This window comes from Coturnix japonica, chromosome 9 (assembly GCF_001577835.2).
Source record: "Coturnix japonica isolate 7356 chromosome 9, Coturnix japonica 2.1, whole genome shotgun sequence".
Lineage (NCBI taxonomy): Eukaryota > Metazoa > Chordata > Aves > Galliformes > Phasianidae > Coturnix > Coturnix japonica.
In genome coordinates, this window is record NC_029524.1 from 4,108,094 (window position 1) to 4,135,274 (window position 27,181).

The 27,181-nt window shown below is 44.2% G+C and overlaps 2 protein-coding genes and 1 long non-coding RNA gene across 6 annotated transcripts in view; 2 read left to right on the plus strand and 1 right to left on the minus strand.

Annotated features, from left to right (window-relative positions):
• LOC107317951 overlaps positions 1-19,258 on the minus strand; it is a 43,291-nt gene extending 24,033 nt beyond the window's left edge. Inside the window, exons 1-3 of one of the 2 annotated variants that reach the window (XR_001557088.2) lie at positions 19,149-19,258; positions 10,003-10,085; positions 37-186 (exon numbers count right to left, since the gene is read on the minus strand). This is a non-coding gene — a long non-coding RNA (uncharacterized LOC107317951). Of the gene's footprint in view, positions 1-31; positions 187-10,002; positions 10,086-19,148 lie in introns of both variants that reach the window. The other variant, XR_001557086.2, reaches the window with a different exon arrangement.
• Positions 184-3,342, plus strand: GPR35 (G protein-coupled receptor 35). Of its 3 annotated transcripts, none has more exons than XM_015871205.2 (2): positions 184-603; positions 1,813-3,342. In XM_015871205.2, the coding sequence occupies exon 2, from the start codon at positions 1,989-1,991 to the stop codon at positions 2,934-2,936; it is 948 nt and encodes a 315-aa protein (XP_015726691.1). In that variant the 5' UTR covers positions 184-603; positions 1,813-1,988; the 3' UTR covers positions 2,937-3,342. The 3 variants fall into 3 exon arrangements, with proteins under 3 accessions (XP_015726691.1, XP_015726692.1, XP_015726693.1); XM_015871206.2 differs by having other exon boundaries at positions 1,962-3,342; XM_015871207.2 differs by having other exon boundaries at positions 184-591; positions 1,962-3,342.
• A 139-nt stretch (positions 19,259-19,397) lies between the features above and the next one.
• GPR55 (G protein-coupled receptor 55) lies at positions 19,398-24,747 on the plus strand. Its single transcript, XM_015870962.2, has 3 exons — positions 19,398-19,506; positions 20,520-20,732; positions 22,046-24,747. The coding sequence occupies exon 3, from the start codon at positions 22,053-22,055 to the stop codon at positions 22,971-22,973; it is 921 nt and encodes a 306-aa protein (XP_015726448.1). The 5' UTR covers positions 19,398-19,506; positions 20,520-20,732; positions 22,046-22,052; the 3' UTR covers positions 22,974-24,747.
• Positions 24,748-27,181: the final 2,434 nt, after the last annotated feature.

A 27,181-nucleotide genomic window follows, 5' to 3' on the forward strand; every position in this document is an offset into this window, starting at 1 on the left:
CTTATGAAACAGCACAAAACTGTCTGCAGACCTTACTTAGCCTTCAGCACTCCCACGGCTGGGTGAATGGGACCAGGAGTCCACCAAGGCTGCTCCATCCTGGGGCTCAGCACAGTGAGCAGCAGGCAACAAAGGATCTCAGGGTCCCTCCAGGACAACATGTTCTCTTCGGGCAGCACACACAACCTGTTGGGCGAGAAAGGTTGATGGATGCTAGTGAGGCATTGGGCACTGGAAAGTGAACTGAAGAAAAATCTTGAAGTCATTCCATCGCCAGAGGAACACCTGCAGGACCACATGGCAGATGAATGTTCCACCTTACCACAGGGCTACTACATGGGCTCCTCAGTCAATAGGGGGTGGTGTGAGCCATGGCAGCGGCAGCAGCAGAGGAAGCTCTGCCCCGGGGAAATGCACTGAGGAGGGGTGGGGATGCTTCCTCCACCAGCATTGTTGCTGCCACAGCCATCTGCAAGTGGTCATCGCAGAACACCTCAATGGTCACATGCTGAGAACACTGCTGGGAGGGCTCAGCACACTGCATGCTGCACCACAACCAGACTGGAGGAACATTCGACCTCTCCAAGGACGGTGAGTGAGCAGGTAATCCATCCCGGTTAATTGTTGGCACGGTTACCGAAGCTCTGAAAGGCATTGCCTTTCTCCATCCATGGTGGGACACCTAAATGGTGTTGGATAAACTGGGAGAGGGCTGGAGCCTGTGCATTTTCAAATCTCGTTTTGATACTAGCCACAGTAGACACGCTGTGGATGCTAAAGGGCAGCCTCCACCTTTGCTGAATCTCTCCATCGTCTATTACAATTTACCCATTTCCCTTATTTCTTCTTGTCTCAAAATATTCCTCGTGTCCAAAACACAGAGCTGCTGCAGGTACCCACAGTGCGTATTCCCTCACAGTAGGATTGCTTGGCAGCACCATTTTCAAAGCTGGTTGAGAGCTGCAGCTCCTGCTGAGGCTGCAGCACTGCCCTAGAGATGGCTTAGCCAGGATGCTTTGGAGCCCAGAGAATCTGCACACACAGAGCCATGCTTCCCTCACAGGGAAACTCCACAGACCTCTCAGACCTCCCATGAATTTTGTGGCCATGTCTCACAGGGCAGCACAGAATATAATCCTACATTAGCTCTTCCAAAGCAGGAAGGCAAGGAGCAGCATGGCCCTGTGGGTGAAAGAACACCCACCAGATCGTGTTAAGCTCACCGCTGTATTTCACAAGGCTGCTGATCGCATCTCTTGCCATGCCTTTTTTTCTTGCACTTTGGCAGATTGCTCTGTTACTTCAGAGATTAAGACCAGCTTTCACAATCCTTGAAAGACAAGCACGCAGCCCACAGATCTATCTCTGATTCTTGCCGCAGTCTACAAAATGTTCTAACTAAATACAGGACTCAATGGCAGCTAAAATAATGAGAGATAGATGAATAATTGCTCTTTTCACTAATAAGAACTAAGTGATGACAGCACAGAAGGACAGCTGTCTCTTTGCAGCATGTCTCCCAGAGCATTCTGAGCACAAAAGATGCCGGCTGGCTTCTTGTGAGCACTACTAGGATGGGAGAGATGAGACCCAAGTTTAGGCATCCCCTTCCCATTGCCAAATGAGCTATAACAGTTCACATAACTCCCAACTGCAAGATTCCTGGTCTGAGTCTGGCCCAAAACAGGAGCACAATCATTTTCCAGCTTTGCCCTCTGCAAGCCATTCACGCTGTGTGGGATGCAGTTAGAGCTGCTTTTCGCCCCTCCGCAACTGACCAGGTTCGTGTCCCATCCTGTCTCTTCCCACCAGGTGCCCTGTAGACAGTTCTGCTCTGCAGCATCATCTGCTCAGTCTCATTTTCACTGCTGGTAAATCCCCGAGGCCCATGAAGTACTATCTGAATTAATCAACGATTCAGTCACAGTCTAGCTTCTAAAAAATATCATCTGCTTTTCCAGGAACTGTGACTCTTTAACATCACCAAAATGAACCAGAGCAGCTGCAATATCACAGCTGACGAAAACTTTCCGCTTGTCCAGCTGTGCGTTTACATCCCAGTATTGCTGCTGGGCCTTTTGCTGAACGTGTTGGCGCTATGGGTGTTCTGCTGCAAGCTCAGCAAGTGGACAGAAACCAGAGTATACATGGTCAACCTGGCTGCGGCTGACTGCTTGCTGCTCTTTACTTTACCTTTTAAAACACTATCCCAGTTCCAACAGATGAAGGCGGACAGATGGTGCCTGATTCTGGAAGGTGGCTATTTCATAAACCGCTTAATGAGCATTGGTATCATCACTGTTGTAGCAGCTGACCGGTACGTGGCTATCAAGTATCCCATGAAAGCCAAAGCACTGCGGTCACCGCTGCAGGCAGCTTTTGTATCTGGATTTCTTTGGATAGTCATCGTCTGTGCGATTTCCCTCATTAAAATGGTAGAAAACAGAGATCATGATACATTTTGCTTTGAGAAATCTTCTGTCAAGCCCTCTGTCATCACGCTGTGTGCTATTATCGGAGGGTTCTTCATACCGCTGGTCGTCGTGATTTACTGCTCCATACAAGTCATTGCAGAGCTCATGAGAAAGAAAAATGAAAACTGCCACAAGGAAAAGTTAATCAGGAAAGCTGTCTACATCGTGACTGCAAACATGGCTGTGTTCATCGTATGCTTTTTGCCTCTTTACGTTGGGCATCTCCTTCGCTTTCTAATGGACTCCTTCAGTTCCAGCTGTCCTGTGATACAGAAGATTAACGACTTTGTTCATCTTGCCTCAGTCCTTGCCAACACAAACTGCTGCTTGGATGCTATTTGTTACTACTTTGTAAGCAAGGAATTTCAAGAAGCATCTCCCAAGCTAGCAAGGTCCAAATCTGACTCAGGCGAAACAGCTGATGTTCAGCTCTCAGGAATAACACATCAATGCCAAATGTAGAGGGCTCTCTGTGTGTGAGAATGATGGAGGGGACTTTCTGCTGACGGAAAAGATTCAGACATGAAAATCAACCCTCATTCAGACAACCACTGCAGTCTAGATGCTGGCACAACAATCTCCATCATCACTGACAATTCCCTGCCTTCTCCAAATTTGAGTAAGATGGAATCATAGAATCATTTCCCCATAAACCTCAGCGAGTACAACCAGAGGGAAAAGTTCTTGCTGTCCATCCCCCTACCTTGGGCCAGTTTTGATGTAGCTGTAGCTGTGACAAGGAAACAGAAATTATTTGAAATATCAAATAAGGGAAAAAAAATCTCAAAGCGAAACTGTTGCAGAAAAAATAAAGGTGGATGGCTTTATGTCACAAATGTCTTTTCTTAATAATAAACACCCAATCACAGAAGCAGATGCTTTGGGCACATTTACAGCATCATTTGGACAACATGATGGTGACAAAACAGTGACCAATAGAAATATGGAGTCAGAAGGATCTGCAACTGTTTGTATAGAGGAGAAAGCTTCACGTTGAATGCATCTGAGTCAAACTGCATTAAAAATACTATCCAAAGAGCTGGGGTGGGTGGGAGTCTGTAAATGGAGTCAGTTCAACACTGTAGTGTAAATAATTATCTAAAGAAAGCAGCAACAAATTCTTCCTAAGTATTCAATATAAATAAATTTGTATTACTGGCACAGAGCACTGCCTCGTAATGAGCTAAATGGAAACACTGAAAGATCCAGTGGTGATGGGACCCGTTTTGCTCTCTGTCCCTGATGGGGACAGCTCATTGCCTCTGCTGCTGCCTAAACAACAAGCAGGGAGCATGGGCTGCAACAGAGACTGGGATCTTCAAAGGCAGAGCACTGCAGGAACCCCATAACACACTTACAAAGAACAAGGGAGGCAAAACAACTAACCAGCCCGCCCGCAATGATGCTCAAACAGCAGCATGTGCTCTGGGATGGGATGTGCAAACCAGCTGCACACCTCCACCCATACCCCCTGAGCCTGGGCTGGGCTGTAGGCTGAGGCCTGCTGCTGCCTTCCAGCCCCACACCCAGCTCAGCCTTGTCTCCTCCTGCTCCAGAAAAGGAAGAAACCCCTCAGGAAGAGACCCTGATGCAGGCAGCCACTGGGCAGAGCCCTCCGTTCACCTGGGCAGGATGGGAGCAAAGGCTGGGCAGCCTCTGGGGGCTGCAGGCTTCTCACTGCACTTGCCAGAGATTCAGACAGCAATAGGGAAAGCTGCTCGGTCATCATGAAAATCTGTAAGAAACGTCCAGCCTTTTGTTCACAGCACATCGAAGAGCGGCATGACAAGAGGTTCTGATGACAAAGTGCACCTTTCAAAGAGGCTGGTTTCTCCCTGCTTCTACTCCTTCCTTTTCTCAGCAAACATCAAGGCTCTGTGTGCACAGATGGGTATCTCCTCCCGCCCCAGCCCAGCGTGCAGTGAGGCCCCAGCACTGTGTGCTGACGGGTCTCCTGCACCGCTGCAGTGACATACACACAGAATACCTTTGTGAGTTTAGTTTGATGGGCTGCTCCCAAATAAAACCTAACAGATCTTCAGGATTCATTCCTCTGTGTGGGATTCATGTGCTGAGGGAGCAGGTTTGGAAGTATAGCAGATTGACAGTGTTTTCTCTGCACATGCAGTCTCACCGACATGGGTGCGAGCTGTTCAAAGGTGAAAGCACTGCACAAACCAAACAGTTATTTTAGATGCAGCAGGAAAAGAAATGCTGCTCATCTGCTAACCGCTATTTAAATGGGTGGGGGAGACACAAAGCTGACTACAAGGTATTTTCAGCAGATTCTGCTCAGCCGTCTCGCTCCAAGTAACACCCCTTCCTCTAGCAGCTGCTTGCACAAAATACGCACCATAAACACTGGGCCAGATGGCCAAACTTTCTAACAACATGAACCTCACATCAAGGCGTGAGGTGCACATAGTGGGAAGGCCTCAGGTGTTCACTGGGGCTGCAGATGGGACAGCCAGGCTGTGCTGAACAAGCCCTGTTCTGCCCTGATTGAGAGGGGCTGTCCTGGGGGAGTTGTGGGCAGTCAGGGATTTGGTTGTGCTGGGGCTGAATATATGGCACATGCACCAAGTGCACGATGGAGAAACACACTCCATCTCCCCAGCCAGAATACTGGATTGTGCTGTTCAGCTCACTCACCTTTTCCACCTAGAGCTTTCTAAACCTGTAACCGCCTGGCCAAGCTTTCACACACACAAGGGCTAAGGGATATATCAAGCAATATGGAAGCAGTAGCAATTTACTATTTTCCAGCACCTCCAATGAGCTCAGTAACAACCAGAAGACAAGGGGGATGTGACCGCTTGCTGACAAGACACCAATTCGTCCACCATGGCCTGAAGGAAAGAAATTCTGCACTCAGAAAGTGGTGAGATACCAGCACAGGCTGCCCAAAGAAGTTGTGCCCCATCCCTGGAGGCTTTGGTCAGATGGGGCCCCAGGCAGCCTGATCTGGTGGAAGGCAACCTGCCCAGGGCAGGGGGTTGGAAATGAGTTGGCTGTAAGGTCCCTTCCAACCCAAATCATTCTGTGATTGTTATGAAGGCAGCCAGCTCACACTCTACACAAGCACTGAACAGACAGGTTACCAAAACCAAATCACCTGACAGCATATGCAGAGCTGCTGTAGCACACCTGAAGCAGCTGCACGAGCTGGGACACAGGCACACCATGGAATAACATCCAAAATGACCTCCAGCTTTCATGCTGTCACTCACTGAGTTCTGGTGATGTCTCACGTCAATTTTCCTGTCTGGGGCTTTCCATTGCTGTCAGACTTTAACCGAACCCTGCTGCCAAGCACAGTCGGGGCAGCTGACTGAAAAATGAGAGTTCAACTGAATGTCAGGTGTGGGGGGAAAGTGCGAAAGCTCTCACCAAGAAACTATGACACAGTTCAGAGACGCTTTCATCGAAGATAGAAAGAGGGCACTGCTGAGGAAGTGAAAATCAGGGTGGTTCACAGTTGTTAACCCAAGTCAGAAGCATTCCCATGTGCCTCAGTTTCTGAATAAGGGCTCAGAACCATCACCAAGTCACTGCAATGGGAGCAGCTGTCCCACATGGGCAGCTCACACATTGGCATCAGACACCATGTGTTCCTTGCCCTCTGTCAAGGCACTAACAGGCTGCAGCATCTGCAGCCCCATCTGCCTGAAATACAGTGCTCTATCAGCAGCTTTATCAGCTTCAAAGCTCTCACGTCACTTCTCTCTGGCAATTTTTTTCCTGCCAGTGTAGCCCTTCTGGCCCTCTGTTTTCAAGCCAGATAAAAGTCTGTCTTAGGTTGGGTTGAAATTTGGCACAGATATTTCAAGCAAAACTTTTACTGGGCTGAAAACCACAGGTACAACTTTGTAGGCCATTTGGCCTTGTGGGTATCACAGCTTAAAGCCACTTGTTAACACATAAAAATGGGATCTAGCAACATCACATCTCCACGTTGCACCAGGCAGGAACTGAAGGACTGGTGGGCCCCATCAGAGAGGCCCTACTTCATGTCTACAGCACAGAGACATTGTGTTTCATACTGGCAGGACATCAGTATGCACACCCACATGGTTTGCACTGCTCCTCCACATTGACAGAGCTATTTAATGCCCTGCTTAAGCACATCTGTAATTTCTCTGTTGGTTGGATGGGGGATGTTCTCCCTTTAGGAAGAGCAGATGACACTTGCGGTTGGCAGAGCAGCCACAGGGTGACCCAGGGTCAGTAAACGCAAGGCTGTCTTTTCTCCAGTGGTGCATTTCAACACTTTCCTTTTCCTCATAGACACACAACCCCCTGGTATCTCACTGTATCTGTATCTCCCTTTGAAACATTTCCCTCTTCAACTGTTACTTTGTTGGGGTTTTTGCTGTTTGTTTTCACAAAACTGATGGAAAGAGGAATTGCTGCTCTGCTCTCAGACAGGGCTGCGTGAAACTAAAGATGCTAAATAACATTTGTCACTCTTGTGCTTGGCCAAGTTCCTTCCATTTTCAGCTCCCACATAGTACATCACCCAGCAACACAGAAGGAGAAACCACAAGAGCTTCTTCTCACGCACCTAAAATTGAGCTGGGGAGCTGATAGAAAGCAAAATAAACAAACAAAAAAGCAGACACAATAAATGCAAGAAAAAGAAATCTACAAGCAGAACTCAACTCCTATCTGTCTTTAGCACTGTCTCTCACATTCTTTTTCTTTCCTTTTCAGAGAACTATCCTTAATCTAAAACCAAGATGTGGTGATCACCTCGTGTTTACTAAGAAAAGAACACTAAAGTCAGATCTTCCTATAAGACTGGCTGCCTGTGAACCTTTACACCCACTGTTGGGAGGTGTGAGCACACTGACAAACCGAATCATCACAGTGGATTTGTGTCAGGACAGACGTTAAAACCACAGCACGTGGCCATTTTCTTCTAAGCCTTGAGCTTGTGAGGGGTTGAGCAGTGCAAGCCTGCTCCTTTCCACAGCACCTCTCACTGTCAGCCACCAGTGGCCCTGCAGTTACTGCAGATCATGGAGAGCAAGCAGCAGGGCTGACATGCAGATGTAATTTGAGGGGAATGCACGTAAGTGAAAACCACACACTTTCTCTTATCAGAAAGGTGAATTCACAGGTAAGGGCAGCAGCTGCTAGAGCTTGTCCTCAGGCCTGTATTTGCCCTCTTGCTGTTGAACATGTTTATAACCTGCACTGACATAGGCAGCAGGAAGCCTTGGTGTCAGGAAAATCCAGCACTTTCCTCTAAAAGCAGCATTGGTGATCTTTCTGGTGCAACTTCACCCACCTTTCCAACATCAGCAAAGGCCAGCAATCTCCATGAGACACTAACACAGGGCCAGCATGGTTTCACAGGGCTGCTAATCAACCTTTGCTTAAGCAGGCACCAGGACAGTGCAACAGTTATTTCAGGTCTGCTCCTCCAACCTGCCCTTACTCAACAACAAGCACAGCAGGAGAAATCCCAAGCCCAGTGACCAGGTCATCCTCTCTGCCCTGGTTAAATGCTGAGTTCCACAGTCAACATAGCACCAATGTACAATTCTGGGAGTGGAGCAAATCTTCCAGCTTCCTCATTCAACCCTCTGCTTCTCCACCTTGTGCCAGAGCAGCCTGTGTCTGACCAGCAAAGCTCAGGCTATCTAATTATTTCACACAATAAACAACCACTTCAAGACCAACAAATATAAGATGTTAGTTACTTCAGCAATGTCAGCTGACCACAAAGCTGTCACACAACAAGAAAAAGAAAAAAAAGGAAAACAAAAACATTTCAAGGTTCATTTTAAAATGTTAGCCAAAGAAAAGCTCATCCTCTATTATTTGTAATAATACTGATTTGAGAGAACATGTTGTCAATGCAACTCTCAGACTCCAGTGAAAACTAAACAGCACATTGTTAGTGTAGAGAGAAAACTGCCTTCTTCTGCTTTCTTCCCTTAGATGGTGACAAAACGTAGCAGCAGCACATGAAAGATGTAAGGGGAACAGAAAGTAAGCAAACATCTGGGAGGAATGGTAGAGGCTGTGGTCTAGATGAGGGGAAGGACACAAACTTTAATGTAAGTTCAGTTCCTGATGAGTAAGGGTTGCAAAACTAGAGAAATCAGGAGACCCCTGTGACTAATATTTCTGAACAGAAGGCACTGGTACATTAGCAGATGCCTTATTTCATATAAACTGCTTTATTTTCTTGAACTCCTGATTCAGAGATGTTCTGCATGGGCCAGAAGGTCCAGTCAATGTCCTCCAGTTGGGATTTCCAGACTGCTTTGTTTTTGTTGGGTTTGGTGGGGCTCTTTTTTGGTAGGCTGGTTGAATGATTTGGTTTGCTATGCAGTGTCTGAAGGAGCTGTGTTCCTACACTTCTCACTGATTGGGTCTTTTAAGAACATCTGCTTCAGACACTGGAAGCCAGAGGTTTTTCCTTTGGCTCAGACATAAGTCTGTCATACTCTATTAGTGATTTCAGGCTGGTGGAAAGTGTGACTCCAGCACGTCCTCTGCTGGCCCAGTCCCAGCTGCAATGCCATCTACACAAACATGGGTGTAATGAACAGCATCTGAGCTCAGGAAAGGACTGATGGAGAACCTTGGCACCAAATTGCAAAGCTGAAGAGAAAGCCACCCTTACTGTGATGGACTGCAAGCTGACAGAAACCTTCCCAGGTTACTGGGGTCTGTGCTTTAGGTCTCTCTTTGCATGTAACAGCCCATCAGGGGCTGTGTAGAAGGTAACAAACCACTAGAGGGAAGCCCAACCTTTGTGAGCAAGCAAGGTCTGGCATGCCTCTTGAAATCCACCCTGACAAAGCTCTCAAAACTATTGTTGTATATAGCAGAAGAGCACGTATGCATGTGAATGTTGTGAATCTTTGTTAGCAGATAACAGGCCATAATACATCTTCACATAGTTGTCCTGTGCTTATCAGCTGTAATTTTAATTTCCCTCTTTCCTGCTCCATCGTGATTTTACCAGCTCTGGTTGTATCATGTTTGTTGTAACTATTGCTTTATACACCAAGGTTTGGAGCAAAACAGGGCTATACAAGCTCTGCTGAAACAACTCCCTCATGTGTACAACGCTGTCTACATTTTCATCTTACATAATCGGGCATATTAAAATGAAGGAAAAAAGCATCATTAGTTTATAGATGCAGAGGTAAGAGGTGACCACACCATCTTCCTTATGGCTATTTACTAGGCTATAATCCACAAAAGAGTGACCTGGCCAACAATTAGCAACGAGCCTCAGATCTGCATCTGTCTGCTGCAGCTGCATGGTATTTCTATCCTCATCTTTCACAGCACCAGTACTTTTGGCAATAGAATAATATACATTCAGATATTTAGGCATTAATCAAATGATCTCAAACGATCCATCCTTCTGGGAGAAAAAACTCCATGCAGATATTACCTTTTGTTTACAACCAGGCAGAATTAGCAACGTGAGTCAGAGCTAATACCCTTCAAACAACTCTTTAAGGTATCTAACACAAAAATAAGATCCATGCTCCTTTACCTCAGTTTCCTGTGAGTAGTCCAGAAAGGTCTTCTTCGGTAGCGCATTCTCTTGACTACAAATGACACGTGGCAAAGAAGCATCTGAAAAAAAAATGGCATTAATTCCTCATCACATCCTTTTTTCTTTCCTTCTCCCTCCCCTTTTCTGTATCTGTCTGCTGTTTGGTTGCTTTTTATAGGGTGTGTATGGGGAGGATGACTGCTGACTTCAGGCAGCTGTAGCCAAGGCTGAGATGAGGAAGCAAATCCATTCAATTAGGCACAGCATAATGAAATCCAATGATATGTCACTGGTTAAAAGGTTACTGCCAACTTGCAGAAAATAAGAAGGACTCATACTAAGGTAAGAGTTTATGTCACTGGGATTACACTGATAGGTACTCAAGGAGCCTAATCAGTTAGGGTCTTTTCACCCTCAGTACTAACACGCATGCAGCTGTCACATTATCCAGGACAATACCTTCAACTCAACCCAGTCTTTTGCATGTGAAAACACAGACTTTCAGAAAAGGCAAGAAGAGGACATCTAAAGAAGGGCCAGCTGAAGCATTTCCATATTACAACAAGCAGCAATGTGTCTAACTTTCTTTTAATAACACCTCACAGCAAGGGGTATTTCTGGTGCTCAGTTACCATCAGTTACAGGAGTTTATTTTAGCTTCTGAGCAGAGCATTTCCAGATGCAGTGTAAAGCCATTATTTCTTTTCCCATCTGCAGTGGGGATATAGCAAACTATCTACTCCCTTCATCTTGATAGCTACCACGAATGTGTCTGAAGACCTATTTACGCCCTCCACGCTTCAACCTTAGTGCTCTTTGCTCAGCCACTTCTGCATTTCAGAAGTAATACAGCTGCTTTTTCCTGTTTTATTCTCTTGAGTTGGGCTGCCCTGTATTTTTCTCTCCATGTATTCTTTTAGGAGAGGCACCCAAGACTGAACACTGCTCCCCAAAACCTTAAATAATTGCTTATTCTATACCTATATTGACTTATTTTCTACATAACCTTCCATTTCATCTCTAGTCATTCTCCATCTCCAAGCTGCAGTAAGACCTAGATCCTACATATAAAACTGTGCATACAACTTTATGACCCATTGCATTCTTTCTTTCCCAAACAGTTCACCCAACTTGTCAGTACCATTTGAAATCCCTAGGAGGCTGCAAACAGAGAAAGTGGTTTTCATAACATGTAACAACATAAAGCAATATCATTACAAAGCAATATGTTCATTCATTTGTAAACTCTGTCCATTTGTTCTGCAGCATTATGAATTATTCTGGCTCCTAAGAGTACAAAGATTACACAAAAATCTGAAAATTCAAATGCTTCTTTCACACAATTGCTACATTTGCTCTTTTATGCACCATTTTTCTGACTGTAAGTCATCAGAGATGACTGAGAAGCAGAAGGGTAAAGCCCTTTCCCCTCAGGCTGCAGAAGGTTGGCATTCTCACCCACTGCTGTGGGAGATCAGAGAGAGGTGACAGATGCTTCACAGTGAGCTGTGCAAACACAGCAATACAACTGCTGCCTTCAGAATGTCAAAGCTGTGAGGCAGTGTGTCATAGTGTTAAATTAACTTCAGTTTAAGGCCATTTTTTGCTGTTGTTGTTGTTAAACAATGCAGAATGGTAAGATTTACAGAGGTACAGGGTAATGTTAGTACCATGCACCACAGGACAACCCAGATGGCTCTTATTTCACCAAGAGAACTCTGCCAAGGCTGCAGTGATGAGCAAGCTGAGCTTTTATGTTTCACTAGTGATTGATTAACAAATCCACCACACCAAAACTAAGGCAGAATTGGAGGGGTATCTATCTGCACAGCTGCCACTGTGTACCTTGATGCTTAAGAACAGTCCCAATTGTAGCTGTGGACTCAGTGAAATGCATCTGTGATAGAAGGAACAGACCTGTTCAACATTACAAATAAACCTGTAATCAAAGCACTTGGTTTGCAGCAGAAAGCTGGATGGTTATCAACGTAAGCAGCATCGTTACATGCCCGTGAAGTGCAGTTTTACATCCAAAGCCATTCGTTCACTCTAACTTGAGTGTAAAGACACTTGCCAGTGGCAGACAGCCAGAACAAAATGTGATATATGTATATATCTATACCGAGAGAGAAGGAGAGCCACAAAAACAAAAGACCCACCTTGATGCCTCTTGTCCACTTCCTCAAGATGGCACTGTCGGGTTGTATTTCCCCTACCTACAGAGGCAACCACTCCAAGCTATCTCAAGTGAAGGCAGGAATCACTCCTTGTAAGCATTTCCTTAAACGTTCTTTTTTAACTTTTTTTTGGTCATGTCTGACTAGCTCCTCTTGGGCCCTTTCTATTTCTCAGCAGCACGCATGGCATCTTCATATTAAACATCTCAGTGATTAAATCTGGGACTTTGGTGCTCTTGGATTTCTCAGGATACGTTATGGCAGTAGCAAGATTAACATTCTCATTCTCCTACCCGGTGCCAAGATGAAGGGATGCAAACTGGGTGGTGTGCACTGAAATGTGCACCCTGACAGTGCACTTTGGCTGTGACAAGAGCAATTTGTGCAGAAGCTTCAAGGAAAACACCAAGCTAAGCCAATGCGTGAGCTACAGCCATAGTAATTGCCATCATCCAGCTGAGACAACACCAGTATGAAAAATGAGCCTCATCTCGTGCCTCACACACCCTTGTCCCTTGGGCAGCACCACTCATTTTAATTGTACCGTGTGGTGTCAGAGCTGGTCTTGTTCCTCTGCAGTCCTTTGAGACATGCTCAGCCAAACATTAAAGCACAGTTAAAAACACATTGGTTTGAAAACAGTAAAGATGTAGTGGTAACTTGGCATTATACCAGCTAAAATGGGAAAATCCCAGAGCGCAAAGACAACACACATTAATGAAACACACTGAATAACTGATTTTACTCTTCTTTTCCCTACAGAATGCCAGAATAACTGTTAGCTGGGATTCACTTAGTTTTAACAGAAAATGATTCACCTCTTATTTCATGTCTGCCTCTTTCACAGGCAGTTTTGCTCATCAACCAAGCAGCAAACGAGCACAGGAGATGTTCTTTGTGGAAAACCACATGCTCTTCCTCTTGGAGCTGAGGAATTTCATGTGCCCACAGAGCACTGCCAATGCAGGATGGGAACAAATGGGCACAAGGGCAATGGGCTTTGATGCTTCCATCCTGCTACATGCATGGCATTGCCTTGAAAACTTGGCTTTGGGTTTTGAGACGATAGAGATGGCAAGCTGTGGCTTCCCCGTCAGGTTTGCTCTATGTCAGCAGTTTCAGACCTTCATAGACCTACTGTAACAGTGACCAAATTGCCTTCAACAGGGTACAACAATGAAGAGATGATTATTGCATGGAAAAGTGTTTTAAACTGCAGCGGAAGCAGCATATTCTGCAAAGACCCAAAACCAACTCAGTGCAGACAGTCTGAGTGATGCTTTTCACAGTATACTAATTTCTATTCAGCCCCGTGCTGCTTAGCTGGAATCAGCAACTAGTTCCTTTCAGTGGCATTGGCTAAGAAGGAAAGAGATAAACACCCATTTTCTGGCTACAATGTGTTTTAGACTTCCATAGCATACAGGTGGGAGGCAGATGAAAGTTCTCGTATTAAATAGCCTCTCATTAAATTAGTAACAGCTTTCCTGGCACGCCATCGGAAGAACTTCAATCAGGAGACCACAAAGAGTAAGGCTATTTTTAATTTTCATGTTCTTAACCTCCCGAGACAGATCTGTCTGCTGTATGAACTAAGGGATCCCTATCAGATCTATTAGTTACAAACTAGGTCTGATTTCTCATGCTCTCATACATCCTTCTCACTCTCAACAAGTGAGCTGGCAAGAAGTGTGAAAGGCACACACATACATACAGCAGTGCTGAGATAATGTTAATTAGTCGTTCCCTCAGGCCATGGCTTTTATGAGATCCCACTCCACAACAACACTGAGCAATTCTGGTGATCAGTGCTTTTGAAAACACAAGAATACTATATTGCCAGGCCCTAAACAGGAGCACTTGTCCATCTAGCCCCTCCAGACCTGAGGTGCACCCAGTGATAGAAGAGAGAAATCCCAGCCACCTTCAAGCAGCAATGCACCTGCCCCTTCCCATCAACACTGCAAGCTTGGTATCACAGGTTAAACCCTGTTAACCACAAGATAAACCATGCACTGCAGCTTGCTTGCAATAAACATTTACACATTCCTAAAGTGGTAAAGAGCAAAAAGGTCCAAACAGACCCCTGAAAAGGAAGTTCAGAGATGTAAAACGGCACACTTCACTCTACCTGCAATAATCCAGGACACATCACAGATGTGGGAAATGATGCTTTTAGGCAAACCTGAGATTTTCATTCAACTCCAGCCCATTTCAGTTATAGGCTTGGGAGTGGAAGGCTTTCTGTCCAGAAATACCGGTCCATACACTGAGGAGAGATGGATAAGGAAGCATTACAGAAAACTGGGGCGGGGGGGAAATGCAGTTTCTCTACAAGTCAGCACTTTTTCAATTCAAGCCATTCAACAGAAATACATCTTTCAGGAAGTCATAGCACCGGGTGTGCATAAACCCTGCAGACAAGGCAGCTCCACATGAAGTACAGGAATGACTGTGCAAGGCAGGCGTGGGTAGCAAGGCTACTGCCACTTTTCTTCACTGCCAGCCCTCTGTGCGAGACTGTAGTGATGGTAGTTGAGTATTAGACTATGATGATCCGTGGTGCAGGCTATGATCGTAATATCACTCTCTGATCTGATCTCTCCTGCTGTGAGGAAAAAGAATGACGTCTAAGAACCACATATCGTGTGGCAGAAGAAATGTCTTGCAGTATGACATTATAACTCACAGGAGCCTGAGAGCTCAGAGACCTGCCAAGCAGCTGTGTGGTCCACCTGCTCTGGTCCCAGCGTGCCTCATATCCACTTTGCTTCAAACCACTATTTCTATTTACCAGATGGATATGAATTTTGCCATCACTTCCTTGGAAACCTCAGGTTTTTGTACACCACTTCCTCCAGCAGTGCCACTGTTCAGTAAGCACAGTGTCTTCACAAAACAAAGTTATTCTCTACTTTAGAAGAGCAACACAGTAACCTCACATTTTTCCCTTTCCAGGGGGCTTCTCTAAAGATAACCTCTGTACAGATCCCATGGAAACACCTGTAAGAATTATGTGGATTTTGGTAGGTTGCATCTGCCCTGGACTTCACCAAAGCCAATAGAGTAACCACAAACCTTCTCAGCTGGCACAGGTGGGCTGTGCTGGAAAATTTCACTGGAACAGGCTACAAAGCACATTTGTGCAGCTAGTTCTGTGAATGTTCTTCACTCGGGAAGCCCCGTGTCTATTCTTACACAGTTTCACTAGGGCTGAGCTCACATCTTGCCCGGCTATGAACAGCCAAAAGAAGTTGTAGCCTTCTGGTCCATCCAAAACGTGCTTTGGCAAGGTGCAAGCTGCTCCATCTCTCAGATGTGGATTGTGGCCCTCTGAAGCTATGAGGACGATGCCTCACTGTATGCTTGGTGTCCTGCTGGTGAACTTCTGGATCACATACAGCTTGAGGATTTGTGCCTCAGAAATATTACTGCCATAGTTCTGTACTCAAAGGCAGCCAGCTCCAAGAGCTACTGTGTTTGTCATTATTAAAGGTCTCTGTGTTCCAGAGGCTGAATTTGGCTGTTCCCCTTCACTGGCTCTTTGGATAATAGTTCTTTCCATGAGTGCACTGATGAGCTGGAGTTGGAAGATGGCCTCCTAAAAGAGGCCAATTTTGTGGTAGCAAGCCATGGTAACCTGCTCAGAACAAGACAGCTTAATATCTGAACCCAGATTGTCCATCTAGCACTTGAAACCCTTGTGACACACAAAAATACCAGATGTTAGTGACAGCATACAACTGAAGATTACTATGAGGTAGGCTTAGAAGCAGGTCTGGGCTGATGAACATTCCATTTCATCATATGCAGAATTTCTTCCCAAGGATGAACACAGTTTTTCACTCACCTTCCAGCTCTTCACACGGCAATGTCTTTTCCTGACTCTTTTTGCTCTGGATGACTAAATCTATGTTTTATAGTTATCTGGGAGAACAAGTCACACATGCCTCCAGAGAGGCACAGAAATCTGTCAGACCTCATATTAGAAATCTGATTCATTTGCATTTGAGCATCCTAATTCTAGATCTGAAACCAAGCTCATTCCATTCTGGCCATTAAATACAAACAAGCACATATTTTAGACATCTGTGAAAGCTAAACTGCAAATTTGCTTTGATATATGTTCCACTTAAAAAAGAACAGCAGCATTCATGCTGTAATGCAAATGAATGCGATTTTGCAATGCATGGATGTATTTCCTCTGAAACAGTCTTTGAGTCCTTGAAAATGACAAGTGCTGCCTGGCTTAGCAACAGCAGCACTTGCCCATAAAAGATAAAACATAATCACCAGTCTCTAAAGAAACCCCCACAATCACAGAGTTGCAGGGGCTGGAAAGGACATCTGGAGACCATTGAGTGCAGCCCCACTTCTAGTGGGGTTCCCTACAAGTTCCCTACAGCAGGTTGCACAGGAAAGCATCCTGAGTATCTTAATAAAAGCAGACCCCACCAACATTCTGGGCAGCCTATTTCAAGGCTCTGTTACCCTCAGAGAAGTTTTCTTCCTTGCATTTGTATGGAGCTTCCTGTGTGCCAGTTTATGCCCACTGCCCCTTGCTGGGCACCACTACAAAGATTCTGGCCCCATCCACTTGACTCCCACCCACTATAGCACTGATAAAATCCCTCTCTGTTTTCTCCAGCCTGAACAGTCTCTCAGCCTTACCTTTGCCATAAGCTTTTAAGTTGTTTGCTTGTGCACTTCTTTCTAGTTATTCAGACTTTTCTTTAGGTCATTACTTTCCCACTGACCGCTATATTGCTGCAGTGCCATAATAGCAAGAGGATATGGCTGTTGAAACTGTTGTCTCTAGGCAGGGCTAGTAACAGGCATTTACCACATTTCTGTGGTTAATTAAAAACAACAACAACAAAAAAGAGATGCAAAAAACTGAAGCAAACAATAACATCCTTTCTCCTTCCCATCAAAAATCTGAGGTAAACATACCTGCCTGCATCTCTGGAACTGAGCATTGCAGGGTGATAAAGGCACTGGGGACACCAGACTCTCAGAGATATTCCCTGCTGAGCACTATCACGTATAGCACTCCTTGGGAAAAACTGAATAAGCAGCCACCAAGGTCTAATTTCTCAGCTGATAATCTATCTACAGGTACAGCACTGAGTCATTCGCAGCTTGCTCAAGTTAAACATGCTCTAGATTTAAGCTGTAATAGTTGAAAATGAGCTAGCCTGCAAAAGCACAACTTATCTGTGTACAAACAAATTATGTACACCCACACATATCACAAGCAAACTGTCAACTTAGCAACTATGCGGTTGGTGTGCAGAAATGCTGATTTTTTTTAAGCTCTGCTTCACCAAGTGATACCAAGGGGGAAATCTGCAGAGCCATGAGCAATGAATCCATTCCTGGGAATGAAGGCAGCACTGGGCATTAAAATGTATTTTTAATTATAGAATCACAGAATGGCCTGGGTTGAAAAGGACCACAGTGATCAGCCAGTTTCAACTCCCTGCTGTATGCAGGGTCACCAACCACCAGAGCAGGCTGCCCAGAGCCACATCCAAGCTGGCCTTGAATGCCCCCAGGGATGGAGCATCCACAACCTCCTTGAGCAAAATCTTTAGTTGCACTCTTAGATTTCTTTTTATGACTTCAGATTCAGGATGGTCTGTTGCTGAGAGCCATCCTAGTGCACAGCTCAGAGAAGACAGAAGTTGGAAAGCCCTTGGAAACTCCCATTTCTATAACCTGCTTCCCAAATGGTATGAATCACCACTAGCTTTATCTCCTCAGCTACACGATCCTGCTGCAAGCTCTACTCAAGCTTTGTTTGGATTCTTGATTTTCCTTTATTTTTTCTTCCAATCTCATTTGCAGATGAGACAGGTAGAAAAAGAGGTGTTCAGAAATGTATTTTTCTTCTCCAAGTCCTGCGGCCGCAGTACTGGCGCTACTTCTTCTGTGGTAAGAACAGAACTTCTCTATAAAGATGAAATTACCTCCAAGAGCAGGTGGCGATGTGAAAAATGTCACTTTGAGCTATTTTGAGCTACTTTTTTTCTTCTTCCTAAGTTTGCTGCCTCAGTGGAGTATCGCAGAGTGGAAGGTAAACGAGCAGCCAGCAGTTACCACAACATAGAGCAGTGGTTACTGGCACCAGCAGGCGAGTTTCATACTCCAACCAGAGAAGGTTTGCTTCTATTCATACATACAAAGTGCCAAATGTCACATATGTATATATACATTTATATATATGACACCGTACTTAGGGTTTTTTCTTCTTAACAGTTCTGTTGTATGAAGGCACAGTTATTATTTAAGAAACATCACTATGTCATCAATCAGCACTTACATTTTCTCTCCAGTGTATTATGGCACTATTATGGTGCAACCATGACTACCTGACAGCACAGCCAGGCAGGGACTGAGACCAGCAGCTTTGAGTCCTCCTCAGCATTCCACCTTTGTCTGTTAACTCCTGAAAGTGGCAATGGATTGACACTCCCATTTTCCTGCTGTTTCACTCATTGTAAGCACAATTACCTTTCCAAATGCTGTACATACAGCTCCCAAAGCAGAGGAAGACCTTCACACTCGGTTAGGAAAGTGCTAATGATGAAAAATCACATTCATGTGTCTTGGGAGTTCAAGAGGCAGCACGTTTTGAGAGCGTGTCCTGGCTGTTGTGTGACTCACACATGGGTACTAGGTTAGAGCTCTGGACACCTTACTCCTCTTGACAATAAGCATTTGTTTGCTGCCACAAACCAAACACCTGAATTGGCTTTAAATAGTTTCACAGCTGCACACATGTAAGTAGCTGAATCTTTCAGAAGCAGCTGAATGCAGAACCGCTGATTTCCAGCATGCAAATTGTACAGAAGTGGGGGGAAAAGCCCTCTTTCTATGACTGTCTCTCCTACAACTTTCTACTTATCCATCTCCCCTCCAGCACAATGAACAATCTGCTGTTTGGGGACAGCCACCACATACCTGTAACAGTTCACAGCTGCTTCACACCGAGTGAAGGCCAGCACAAAGCCAGGCCAGGCTCCAGGGACAAACTGCTCTCTCCATGCCAACTACTTGCTGGAAACAGCTGAGGATTCAAGCCTTTACACTCTCTCACCTTCACTCGTCTATATAAAGAAACACAAAACACAGAGCTGTACCCTTTGAAATAGAGGAAAAAAAAAAAAAAGAGAGAGAGAGAAAAAAGAGTGAGAAGAAAAGAAGGATGTGGTTATTTAGTAAGAGTACGGGCAGAGCATGGTCTCTAAGCAAATGCTCTCGTGTGCTGTAGAACAACCTGGACTGAAGCAATCCTGCCGACCTTCTTGCTGAGATTCAGGTAAAAGAATTTGTCTTTTAATTGATTGATTTATTTTTCTTTTCCAGCAGTTAAACACTAGCGTTGAGTGCAGAGTATTGTTATTTTTAGGCTTGTCTGATCATTATTTCTTGTAAGGATAAAAAATTAATGAACTACGTAGTGTGGTCTGTCTTAGAGAATAAAAAGATTTTTAGTTTCAGAGATAAGGATAGACATATTCTATTACAATCAAAATGTTTAGTATGAAGTGGTAAGAGATTATCCAGCTACAGATAAAACATATAGCAGGTGTGGACTTACGGCTTTTTATTGCACTAAGCCATCTTTCTGTTATCCAGTATCCAGGAGAGAATAACATATATCTAACATGAGTAATGGTCTAGAAAACAGATGCAATCAAAGTCTGCTTCATAGCAGTAATATTGCATGGTTTGTAATTATCAAAGGGTAATTATAAGTGCTGTAAAAGTCCCTGCTGATGCAGTAACCTGAATTTCCCTCATTCCTCTTTTGTATTATAGCTAGATCAAGAATGATTGGTTTGCTGCGTTCTGTCATCTGATAAACATTTCCTTATTAAAGCTACACCTACACTTAGAGTAAGTCATAGGCTTAATGATGAAGAGCGTCCTATGAATGAAGCTTTCACACATTACTATGCCCTTACTTCATCATCCCCAAACTTTGTTAACATACAGACTTGTCTGTTACAGACAGATGAACTCAAATCTGAGCTACAAAAGGAAAGCTATTCATGCACCCTACTGTATTGCAAAAAAAAGGTCAGCAAAGCTAGTACGATAAAACCTTGGTGTTCCTAGGTCATTACATTTGCTGCTAGCTTAACCACCAGCTTCTGCTCATTGGTAAACCATTAATACTTGAATAGTGCATAGGAAGTGGAAAATCCTCACCCAGTAAGGAGAACCAAGAACAAGCGGAGCAGTGACAGCACTGGGGCTGCTCCAGCTCATGCAGTCTGCCTTGACAGGTGCTAAGTCCAGGCTCTGAATTTACCCTTTGACTTCCAGAAGCTGAAACAATCCTGGGGCTGCAGGCAGTTTCTTCAGGAAGCTCTTAGAGGGCAGAGAAAATCCTCTTCAGGAGAGAAAACACCCTACCTGACTCTTAAGAAGGTGGAAGAGGAGTTGGGGAAATGGTAAATCCCTAAACCTGGCCTTGGTATTTGGAGTGGAGTCACCCGCCAGAGAATCTGTAGTGAGCGCCCCAACAACATCTCAGCAGTAAGTATCAACCCACACAGGTTTGTCTGAGGATAACTGAAATGGAAGTAATTTGACTTATTTTTTGTCACAGACAGCCAACGCTGAGTGGATGTAGGGGGGACAGGCTTTGGGTACTGTCTCTAAAGTAATTCTCATAACCAAAAGAAGGAAACATTATCTGTATGAAACTTGTACATAATGAGTGATCAGCTCAGTGAGGTGCTCCTCCATCTGTCAGACGGGAAAGCTGTATTCAGTTCCATATCTTTCAGCTTCAGTATTTTTGTTAATCATTTGGACACTGTGATAAAGATGAAGCTTATCAGACGACTGAGCTTGTTTATCAATGGAAATGATTCTTTGGATAACTTTGGGCAAACGCTGCTCCAAGCAATTCCCATGGGTTGTTCAAGACATGAAGTTTAAATCTGAGGTGGGCTACGGGATCAAAAAAAAGGATCAAAATTTCATCACCTGAAATCATCGCCTTAAAGGCTGCCAACACCTTCCTGAAAGTATTTTCGGGAGTTGCTCTGTCTGTAATTCTGTGATGATGAATTTGAAGACAGAGCATTTAGGGATACAGAAATGCAGTAATGGTTAGAATCAAAGCTCATACGCCGCAAGCAATTTTCTGATATTTATATAGTGCTGGATTATCAGCTGTTGTTGCTCCCACAAAATGTTTCATGCCATCTGATTGCTCCCCAGCTAAATGGGTGCTCCTGGTCTCAGGACACACATACTCACACAAGAACACAACACCCCCATCTCCTCTTACCTGTCCTTGCCCAGGTAATCAGCAGCTTCTGCCCATGACTCCCTGGCACATCTGGCCCAGGTGCATCCCCAGCTCTAGTGGCATTCTCTCACTTACCATGCACCACAATCACATGACTTTCTAAGCAGCTGCCTCACCTTGCTAGCTCAAAGAGACTGACTCAACCTCAGTCTGACTAACAAACCAAGGTTTTCTTTTTGTTCTCATTTCCGACAGATAAATCCACTGATAACAGCCAGACTTCCTTTTGCATTTCCTAAATTTGGAGGAAAGCTGCTATTTCCTCAGTCCTCTGGAGATGCCAGCCAGATCTTGCCCTACTATCAAGATGCGATGCCTTCCATTTGCTGATCTTTGCCAGATTGTCCGAGGCCACCAATTGCAATTTAAAGCACTTGCAAATCCAAAATTCAACCAGTGCTGAAGGTTAAACACCAGCTAGAAAATGCAATTATTCAGTTCACACCTATATAAAAGATGTATCAAGATATACAGAGGAGATCACTGTGAGCCTTACACATCTCTAACTTGTTCTCTCTGTGGTTTTCAGGGGAGAAATGACCAACAGCAGTGGGGAATGCAACTTTACAAGCATCGACAGATTAGCAGAGACCCTCCGGTTTGGGATCTCCATCCCCACCTTCATTCTTGGCTTGGTTCTCAACACCCTGGCTCTCTCAGTATTCTGCTGCTTTTGGAAGAAACAAACCAAAACCTCAGTCTACATGATCAATCTGGCACTTGCAGATGTTCTGCTGCTTCTCTCCCTCCCACTTAAGCTACACTACTCTGTTGCAGAAGCACCCGGACTCCTTTGTGCCTTTATACAGTCACTGTACTTTGTCAATACCTATGGCAGTATCTTCATCATTGTTTGCATTACTGTTGACAGATACATCTGCTTAAAGCATCCATTTGAAGGTCGAGCTAACCAATCCCCCAGGTGGGCAATCTTGATTTGCTGTTTTATCTGGGCAGTAGCTTGGCTTTGCAGCAGCCCAATATACGTGTTTCAAAAGAATGATTCTTTAAAATGCTTTCACAACATGTCAGATGAGGCCTGGAGCGTCCCTCTCATCGTTTCTGTGGAGATCTTCGGCTTTCTGATTCCACTCTCAGTGATGGTTTTCTGCTCTGCACAAAACATCTGGATTCTTCTGAACCACAAAAACAGAGCCAAAGAGAAAGTAGAAGATTCCTTACGAGTCATTATCATCAACCTCGTTGTCTTTTTGGTATGTTTCACACCTGTCCATCTTGCCATCTGCCTGCAGTGCCTGGTAAGGCAGCACGTGATAGTGGACTGCCGCCTGAAACAAACCATCAGCCTCTTCATCCAGGTGTCAATGATACTCGCTAACCTCAACTGCTGCCTGGATGCCATCTTCTATTACTTTGCTGCCAGAGAATTCAGAGAAAAAACACACCTGAAAAAAATTATTGAACGATGCCCTGTCTTTAAGCCTTGTGCCACATGACAGGACCTTTTGCAGTATAAGAATGCCTCTTCCTCGGCTACCACTTGCCCTGCAGGTGGGACACTGACAGCATTATTACTGACGTGGTAGTAAGGGCAGCTTGGCCATTGAAGGAAGGGCACAGGAGGGAGAAGGACATTTTTCTCATCAATGTGAATATTTGTCTTCATTTTTAGAGATCAGAGAGGAAGAATATGGGGAAAAAAGAACCAGCATTATGAAAATATCAGTGATGCCGAAAGAAGCATTAACCTTGATGCAATCTATTAAATCTGAAAGTATTGTCAGAGGAAAGCTATCATGGTCACTGGACTGCCAATTAAAATCAGCCTTTGCCATTGCCACAACAGCTTTCCTCTCATCAGTGTGATCAGAAACTTGTTGCTCTGGGCCAGTCAAACCCAGAAATAACTTCAACACTTTCTTGCTAACTTAGAAGGTAACTTAGAGATACAAGAAAATATCTGGCCAAAAGTCTGTCTCTGCTCTTTCCTTCTGGAAACCCTGCAGAAGGTCTCTGTTGGAGCTCATTTGCTCCATCAACTTGGCTGGTCCTCTCGTAAGCATTATAAACCATCATACACCAGCCAGGGCTGTTCCACAGAGGACCAGGCTGCCCAGTATGTGACAGCATCTCTTTACACAACACCCTATCTCAGGTAACAGCAATAAACTACAAAGCTCTCTGATAATCGTCGCTAAGGAACCAGCACAGTTTTATCCTTCAACTTTAAAACAGCTTTTGCACATTAGAAACAAAGTAACCCCTTCAAATACTGCATTTAATGAAATACTGTACATACTGAAGGGTAGATAATCATTCTAAGATATAACAAGATAGACATATGAACGTTTTCTGCCTGTATTCTCATTCTTTCGTGGGGAAGAAGACATAGGTAAGCAAGTACAACATCACAAACATGAAATACAGTTTGGGAGCACTTGTCTGATGTACTCCAGGCTCCCAGATGAAACACTGGATCAGCTCTGTCAAACTCATTCCTCAGAGAAGCCCTCCTACCCTGAGCTTTCCATTTCACATAATGTCCCTGGAAATGCCTGAATCACTCGGGGCCAGCTCTTCTGGTAAATCATTGCCCTTGGGCCATCTGTACATCTGGCCCCAAGTTGAAACTAGAGGCTTCCTTATTGCAATGTAAGCCTTCTATTTCTTGTACCATTATATTGTTATGGTTTATGCCCTTGCTCAGAAGCACCTTCACATCAAGAAATACACTTCTGTGCCTTTAAAAAACAGCCATAAAATTGCTTAAAATTGGTGGGAACCAGGTCTGTGTGCTGGGATAGATACTCCTTTTATTTAAAATGGGAAAAGAAAATGATTTATGTTTGAAGGAAATAAAAAAAAGACACAGGGCTAGTTTTGAAAATACAATTTTCGGTCAATTGATTTCTAAATAAATGACTGATTGCACAAGGGGGCAGCTGTACACATCTCATACTGGACCTAATGTGAGAGTGCTTTAAAGCTCGTTAATGCTAGATATTGCCACAGCTGAGTCATGAGAGGAGCTCAGTGACAGAGGTTTTTATCATCACCTTTGCCATTATCTGCTGTTATGCTGAAGGAGAAGCTTTACAAAACAGGAGGTCTGCAAAACATTACTTGCTACTGTCTCGGTCATTCAGAAACCTGCATCCTTTTCAGTATGAAATAACCTTTCTTTCTCATACTTTTTGCATTATTTTGCATATCAAACGTGTGTTTTGGAAAGAACATGTTCTAGAAAATAAACTGTACATGTGAAATGCATGACTTGAAAATACGTTTTGATTCCCCAGTATGACAGCAGCATACGATCCTTATCTCCTTATTTCAACCCTTTTCTGATCCAGAAAAAAAAAATCTCTCCATAAATCATTGACAGTCCCCTTCCAGAGGGAGCAGTTCCTTTCCTCTGCAAGAGAGCTACGCAACACTGGAAGGGATTGCACAGGGAAGCTGTGTGATAACCACTCACAGATGTTTCCAACACATAGTCAGATCTGTAATAGAACTGATCTGGTGTTGAATGAATACCTGATGTGAGAAGGCAGCTGGTGCCAGAGGGCCCTTCCCAACATGCTGTGATTTCATCAAACGTAAAGCTGTTTGTATTTTTCCTGTCCAAGACAAGGAAAGACTTCATTTACAGAAAGAAACTTAATTTGCTCAATGAAAGAAACAGAGATCTGTTTATCAGAATTATCTGTAAGAATGGAAGCAATGGGACCCACCATCGAAATTCAGCAAGTTCAGAGAATAGAATCTAGAAGTCAGACTGGGCTACTGTCCTCTTTCTTATCACCACCAGTGCCACTTCTCTATTGGCCCAAAGTGATATTGTATATAACTCAATTTGTCTACATTTTACTTGTAAATAAGAGCAGCCTGAGTATACTCAACGTTTCTGAAGGAAAAGAAAGAAGGAAGAGAGCCCAGCTGTGCTGGCTTTACAGGGCTACTACAGTAGTCAAATCTTCTAGCACAAAAAGAGCACATCCTTTCAGTAAGATGTCACTTTCAATTCACTGCTTTTCAAGATGAACTTAAATTTAAATAATACCTCTGAATTTTGTCCTTGACCTCCAACTAAAATTATATTACTTTTTCTATCATCATTTTACATACAGCCTCCTCTGCCCAATTCACTGTTAGCTCTGCAGAATCTCCAGTTCATTGTATCTTTAAACCAGTGAGAACAGCAATCAAAAACCCCAAGCACAGAACCCTTTTGATGATGAATAAAACTGAAAAGCACTTGACATTTCAAAAACAACAACAAAAGCTTTCCTGACTAAGTGCACAAGTTCATCATTTCAATTTTCAGACTTCACAATAGTGGAGATTTCTTTCTTTCTTGCTGTTATTTCTAATTCAGAGACAAATGACAAGAACCTGAATGTGAATCCCTCAAATGCCCAGCTCTTCTCCCAGGGACTCATATGTACCGCATGCTCAAAGAAGTGTTGTCCTAATAGAAAAGAGAAGTGCTAATCAAAAACAGCCATTAGAAGTCCATATTTCACGTGGATTAGCTTACTTTTTTGCAAGGACTTACTCAGAAACAGTATCAAAAAAGAATAAATCAGCTACTGCAAAGAAGCCCAGGCATCCAGCTAATGTACATAGTTCATTCCATTGGTGAAACACACGATGCTTTCTTCTCTTCAGAAACAATTACTATTCCCCTCATGTCTCACAGCAGCAGCAGCCTGCCCAGAACTGCTATTTCAAATGCTGTCTTTCCAACAAGCTTTTTAATACCCTGCAATAAAGGAGCCCGCTATTCTAATGCTGTGTTTTCTCCCCCTTTCACATGAGACTCCCAGACCGACCGTCAGTTCCTACCTGTAGTTCAGGGCTACAGGAAATATAGTTGTGTCTCCATCCTGCAGAACCCATCCAAGATGCCTCCTTCAGCAGCATAGAGCAGCCTGCAGCACTGCTGCTTTCGGACCTGGGGCCCTTCCATCATCCTGTCTGGCTGGGCCAGGCCTACAAGAAACAAGAGAAAGCTGACTGCCCCTTGGGACAGTTCTATCAGTGGTACGTTACTCCACCAATGCTCTACAACTAGCTAACATTTGTTCAGCAATGAATGTGATTCCCAGGCTGCAGTGGGTAGAGTCATACAGCAATTGAAAGACCATCAAGCATGAGAGTGGTTCAGCCAAAAGAAAAAGAAAACAGAAAAAAAGATCAAACTCATGCACAAGGTTTCCCCCACACTTTCTAGATCTTGTTCTTCCCTGATGGATTATCTTATCTGAAATTTCCCAGCCCTATGTGAGAGCAAAACTTTATATCAGTGCCACTCCACTCACTTCAAATGCTATAGAACTATATATATATTATGCTGAACTTGTAAAAAGCTACTATTGCCCCAAAAATCCCTTTGAAATAACCGGTTTAATAGAAAGTGTATGAGCTAGTTGGAAACTGCTTCATACAGCCTTCAAAATGTACAGCTTTCAGTATGGCACTGCATGATTTGCAGGTGGGAAGGCAGCTAAGGCAGGATCCAAGCCCAAAGCAAAGCACGGGCAGTGCCTGACTCGCCATGGGCAAAGAGAGCACATGATCTGCAGGGACGGGCCAACATCACTTCATTCTGATGAAAAATACTAGCTGAAAAAAAGCATAAAACAGACAGAGCTTAAATAAAACCTCATATTCATAAATAAATGTCACGCTAGCAGCTTAT